Source organism: Verticillium dahliae, genomic scaffold (assembly GCF_000150675.1).
Source record: "Verticillium dahliae VdLs.17 supercont1.22 genomic scaffold, whole genome shotgun sequence".
In the NCBI taxonomy this organism is placed as follows: domain Eukaryota; kingdom Fungi; phylum Ascomycota; class Sordariomycetes; order Glomerellales; family Plectosphaerellaceae; genus Verticillium; species Verticillium dahliae.
In genome coordinates, this window is record NW_009276918.1 from 1 (window position 1) to 5,924 (window position 5,924).

Genomic DNA, 5,924 nt, shown 5'->3' on the forward strand with positions numbered 1-5,924 from the left:
TATATATATATATATATATATATATATATATATATATATATATATATATATATATATATATATATATATATATATATATATATATATATATATATATATATATATATATATATATATATATATATATATATATATATATATATATATATATATATATATATATATATATATATATATATATATATATATATATATATATATATATATATATATATATATATATATATATATATATATATATATATATATATATATATATATATATATATATATATATATGTATATATATATATATATATATATATATATATATATATATATATATATATATATATATATATATATATATATATATATATATATATATATATATATATATATATACATATATATATATATATATATATATATATATATATATATATCTATATATATATATATCTCTAAATATATATATCTATATATATATATATATATATATATATATATATACATATGGCTCGCACGACGATATAGGGATTATTGCGACTTTCGTGGACGGACAATAAGAAAAAGTAAGCAACGAGCTTGTTAGAGGTAGCCGAGAGGTGCTCGACGATGCGCGAATATAGGATTATCTTACCAAATCCAGGTCGTCCATTGATCCATAATATTTCGGGTGCTATACCGCTCATTAGGAGAGTGCTAGCCCTGAACCCAGGCGTGGATCTCCCGTCGCGTCTCGGCTGCAGCACTCATTAGCCTCGTCGCGTATCTTGAACGCCCCGATCTCACCTTGCACCTGCGCTAGGGCTTGGCGAATTTCGGCCAACCATCCAGGCTCGGACTGCGTCTCTAGTGTTTGTACCTTGCTAATATCGCCGCTCGAGACGTCTGGTGTCTAGTGTGTACCGTCTGCTCGCTCTGGAGGTACCAGATAATGCAGCTGCTGGACGAGGTTGCCTAGTAGCTTAACTTGCACTATGCGATCTCCTTTGCCACCAAGGGCCCAGGTGAGCTTACATATCTTGGATTCGGCGGCACCCTGACGCGTACGGGGTTGATCCACGGCCGCGCCGAGAGTAATATTCTTTAGGAGGCCGGTTAATCCCCTCCCAGTTTACTTCATTCCTCCGTCCGATCCAAGGGTACTATTGATAATTCTAAGTAGATCGGCGACGGACGACCTTATTTAATTATCGTCAAGGTGCGGGTAATAGTCTACCGAAAGCTAGCTATTAGCGAGACCAACGTTACGGCCCCAGCGCTCGAGGCGCAGCCGGTGCACGTCGCACTAGACGTTCAGTACATCCGCGTCACTCGTGAACGACTTGTATGCCTTAATCTTTTCGATGGTTTCCAAGTACGCGCTGAAGAGACCTGCGAGGCCTGCGATACCGATACCTAGTCCCACAGCTTCCATGGTGCATGTTGTTAATGAGTGCAGGTGGCAGAGATCCTCTGACGCCGGAGAGGCATTTTATATGGCTCTGGCACCAACTGCAGGCAGCCTGGCGATACGCCCTGCAGCTGGGTGCTCTGAAAGATGGACCAACATTTATGGCCAATACAGGGAGCTCCGCCACGTTGGCATTCTACCAGCCAATCAGGCGGGAAGCTTGATAGTTGCAAACCGCAGTGCTCCAAGCGCTATGCATTGCCATTTCGACAACTTCCTCCAGGCCGCCGTCCGTCTCCACGCGGAACAAGTTGTTACATTCGGGAGCACAAAGAGGAATCTACATGTACGCATAGAGCCATGTTGGGCTTGTTGTCTGGCAGTCTAGGGTAGTAATGGGACTTTACGCCCAGCCTCGTCCACACGTACGTGTGACTACTACTGAGTCTCCTCCAATCCCACAAGCTTCAAAGAGTCCCTCCAAAGACGAGCCTCGTTCTCAGGGTCGTAGGTATGGGCCACAAAGTAAGGCCCAAGACCCTGTAGATCCGCCGGTGCCGCCTTGGCCACGGAGCAGTCAAGGAGGTACTTGCCTCCCTTGGTGGCCCACTCTTGGCCGATAGCCGCCCATACCGTAGTCGCAGCGCCCTGTTCGGGGCTCTTGAACTTCAGACGCTCCTCCTCAGTTCCATACTCTGCCAGCTGCTCGGTCGTCATGAAGCGGACGAGTTCGGTCATGATGACGCCTGGGTGAAGGCTGGTGGCGTGCAGCCCGCGCCTCCCGTAACGCCGCTCAATCTCACTGGCCATGTAGATGTTGGCTGTCTTGGACTGCGCGTAAGCTGCGTAGGGCGTGTACCCGCCGTTTTTGTACTGTGGAAGAGTCAGTTTGTCGGATGGTATCCGATGGCTGTGCCCGACACCGCACATCAGGAGGTGAATGCACTTACGTCGTAGTTGTCGGAGGCGTTGATGCCCCCCATCAAGTGTCCCATCGAGGCCACGTTAACGACTCGCGAATGGAAGTCGTCGGTCACCCCGGCCAGTAGGGCAGGCTTGAGCAGCTCGAAGAAAAGGAAGTGAGCCAGATGGTTTGTCCCGAATTGCAACTCGTGGCCGTCCTCAGTGAACCGAAGATCGGGAACAGCCATGATCCCTGCGTTGTTCACAAGAATGTTAATCTTGCCCGTCTTGGCCAAGATGGTGTTGGCGGCCTGGCGAACAGAGGCAAGTGACCCGAGATCCATTTGCACGAGCTCCATACGGGCTGGATCGAAGAAGTCGGCAAGAGCCTTTTCGGCCTTGGCCAGGTCTCGTGCGAGGAGGTAGAATGAGGCGCCGGTGCGCTCGAGGGCGCGGACTGTCTCGATGCCGAGACCAGCGGACACGCCGGTGACGACGATGATCTTGCCCTTGAGCTTTCCGGTGGCACCCTCATCCTCTATAATCTGGAGGGCTGTGGGGCGAGCATCGCCGGGGCCGGCGGGCTTCAGATGAGCAGCTTCGTAGCGAGACATGATGGCACAGGGAGGGAAAGAAATGTATTTAGAGCTCAGCAGAGTCTTAGAATTCGGTTCCAGGCGATTGAAGCTTTGAGGGTAAGAGTTTGTGAGACGAGGTGAGCAAACAATTCTTGCGCATTTGTCTCGGGGATCACAAGACTTTATAGGACTTTCAAACTACGACACACCTCACAAGCTGCTCCTTTCGGCCTGATTACGAAATCTCTCCGTATTCTATAAGCCAAGGCCGCCTATTCGCAAGCCTTCGCGCCCTCACACTTCACCTGAGTCTCGAGATGATCTGCGCCGGAGCTGATGAAACAAAATTGGTCCCCAGCGGACTTTGGTCTGTGGGTCTGACAGGTAACAAGATGTCCCGATGTGGCATAGTTTGCCGAGTTTCCGGGGGTACAATTGCGCCAGCTTCGGCATAGCCCGACCGCGGGGTGGATTCTCGAGAATAAGGGTGCTCGCGTCGCATGGGGATCTCGGGACGATTTCATGCCAACTTTCGTTCTCCTTCACACGCACTTCTATCTTGGCCCAGACAGCAAGCTCGCTCGCCCACCCCCGTCGAATGCTGATGAAATACGGGCGAATACGCATCAGGCATCCAGACATGGAAATGCCCCCCTTCTGTCCCCGTCTCGGAGATACGGAGGATTTGAGGGATTACAAAGCCACGGACGCTGAGCACAAGGAGCTCCGCAGAAAAATTCGAAATCGGAACAAGCAACGGGCTTACAGTGAGTTGCCCCGGACTTAAGCGAAGACGGCTCCGGTGCTTATCCTCTGTGGCAGGGAAGCGACTCGAAAACAAGGGGACGACGGGCCAGGAAGCTCGCCCGTATCACGTCGAGCGCTGGCGTCTCGACGAGGTGGGACATAACTCGTCGGCCAAAACAACCTCATCATCACAGCCTGAGAGTGATGAGAATTCAGCCCTGCGGCTCCCAGCATATACCATTCCAGGTGAGGACGGCCGGACGCCAGCTGCCCCAACCTCTACTGTCGGCCGGCTACGGTCAACGAGTAACGGGGCCATGTCGCGGTGGAGCACAACTGCCGCGCCAATGGTGCCATTCCCTCTCTCTGCCGACCACCTGATGCACATCATGCAGTTCAATGTACTTCTAGGACTCAAGGCCAACAAAACTGCCGTCGGCCATTGGGGTCGATGTTGCGACGGTCCTACCCCTCTTCCATCCAAGCGGGGGGTGCCGGACGCCCTCATGCCTACGCCGCTACAGCTGGGGCGCGGCCACTCGAGCTGGATCGACATGGTCCCATTTCGACAGCTGCGAGACAACCTGATACACTGGGAGGCCTACTTCGACCACGGGGAGTTCCTCAGAGACTTGGTGGGAGAAATTGGAGAAGTCGTTCCATCCGAGGATGCCCAGCACTGGAGCAAAATTCCCAAGCCAAAAACGGTGTCGAGATTCCAACACCAGATCCCTGATGGACATCAGGGCTTGGTCTTATGGGGCGAGCCTCATGATATCAATAATTGGGAGCTCACCCCGGAATTCCTGGCCAAGTGGATGTGGGCAGCCAAAGGCTGCGAGGCCCAGCTGATAGAGATCAGTAACCGATGGAGACTGTTCAGGGGCAATGGCGCAATGCGGTTCTCTGTGGTGACGGAATGAATGCAGGAGGTGGGAAGGGTGGGGTCTAAAGTATGTCACTGGTTATTTTTATATACTTCGAGTTAAGGGCAGAGTGATATTAAGTTTAATTTAAGGTATAATAAGGTCAGGCCTCCTCTTGTATATAAGTATAAGTAAGTAGGCCACCCGGACAGGCCGGGCGGCATAGGGCTAGGGCTAAAGAATAGGCCACAGGTATGTATGTAGGTAGGTAGTGTTGCGACCCTGGTACAATCCCAAGGATGTGTAGGCTGGATGGGTAGGGGTTTATGCTAGCAGTTTGCCCTGGGCGATGAAACAGAACAATACTCAGCGGACGTCGTCGCGCTTCCGATGGATGATAGGGTCGTATAAAGCCGTTGAGGGAATGTTGAGGAAAGCGGTTCGCCTATGGGGCCAGGGTTTGGGCACGATCATCCATCGACGTTTACCAGCGTCAACGATCTCGGGTTGGTGCTGGCTGATCAGGGCAAGCACGGCGACGCGAAGGAGATGTATCGGCGGGCGCTCAAGGGCAAAGGAAAGGTGCCATGCGCCTCTTATCTTCTTCATTGCCATACAGCCCGGCCTCTGCCCAGCCTCTGCCCGGCATCCCAGCTACTCATCCGCCGACGACCGTCACCGCACGCTGCATCTTTCCGACGTTGTACTCACCTCAGGGTTTCTACGTGGGATCAAAAAGCCGAGTCCCGTCCCAGTCTTGGAGCTCCAATGTTGCCGTCGCGCGCAGCTCTGCGCATAGCCCTTCATAACATATCCTCGTTCAGGGCGCCTTGACATCGGCACGTGTGAGCACATGTCACTCTCAATGTACGGCCATCAAGTGTCGTGCCCGGGCCTTGAGGTTCATCGCGGGTCTTGACCCGTGGCCGGCGAACACTCCACGGGCGTCGAGTAGGAAGGTCGCCCCCCGGCGGGGGGAGGGTCCCGAGGCGGCGAAGGTTGACTAGCCAAGGTCCGGCATGCACATTGCATTATCCGGTGAATTTTTGTCGCACCGCTTGGCAGCCAATCGGCACTTGAGTTAATGCGATGTGTGGATCGCGCGTCAAAAGATTCGTGGAGATGTAATAATGTACATGCCCCCAACAAAAGAGGACACCGAGAGAAGAAGAGAAGTATATACGGAATGTCATGCCCCATTCCTTCAGCCTCCTGGCCAATTGCCTAGAAGACGACGGGCCAGCCGTTAGTGTAGCGCAGGCGGTTGATACCAATCTGCGCGACGCCGTCGTTGCGGTAGTAGTGGTACAAGAAGACGTCGCCGTCGCCGTCGGCTAAAACAGCGTTGTGTCCAGGGCCGTGGGTGGTGCCGTGGCTCGACATCATCTGGGTGCCACCGCCCTGCATCATCTGCTTGCCAGCCTTGTCGACATAGGGGCCGGTGATACTGAA

The 5,924-nt window shown here is 51.3% G+C and overlaps 3 protein-coding genes across 3 annotated transcripts; 1 reads left to right on the forward strand and 2 right to left on the reverse strand.

The window, feature by feature from the left end:
* Positions 1-1,816: 1,816 nt before the first annotated feature.
* On the reverse strand, positions 1,817-2,895 carry VDAG_08689 (retinol dehydrogenase; the record flags this gene model as incomplete). The annotated part of the gene is made up of 2 exons (XM_009651006.1): positions 1,817-2,251; positions 2,329-2,895. 2 exons carry the CDS (start codon positions 2,893-2,895, stop codon positions 1,817-1,819), a joined length of 1,002 nt encoding a protein of 333 aa, XP_009649301.1.
* A 610-nt stretch (positions 2,896-3,505) lies between these two features.
* Positions 3,506-4,529, forward strand: VDAG_08690 (uncharacterized protein; the record flags this gene model as incomplete). The annotated part of the gene is made up of 2 exons (XM_009651007.1): positions 3,506-3,626; positions 3,682-4,529. 2 exons carry the CDS (start codon positions 3,506-3,508, stop codon positions 4,527-4,529), a joined length of 969 nt encoding a protein of 322 aa, XP_009649302.1.
* Positions 4,530-5,696: 1,167 nt separating this feature from the next.
* Positions 5,697-5,882, reverse strand: VDAG_08691 (arabinan endo-1,5-alpha-L-arabinosidase A; the record flags this gene model as incomplete). Its single annotated transcript, XM_009651008.1, has 1 exon — positions 5,697-5,882. The coding sequence occupies one exon, from the start codon at positions 5,880-5,882 to the stop codon at positions 5,697-5,699; it is 186 nt and encodes a 61-aa protein (XP_009649303.1).
* Between the last annotated feature and the right edge of the window lie 42 nt (positions 5,883-5,924).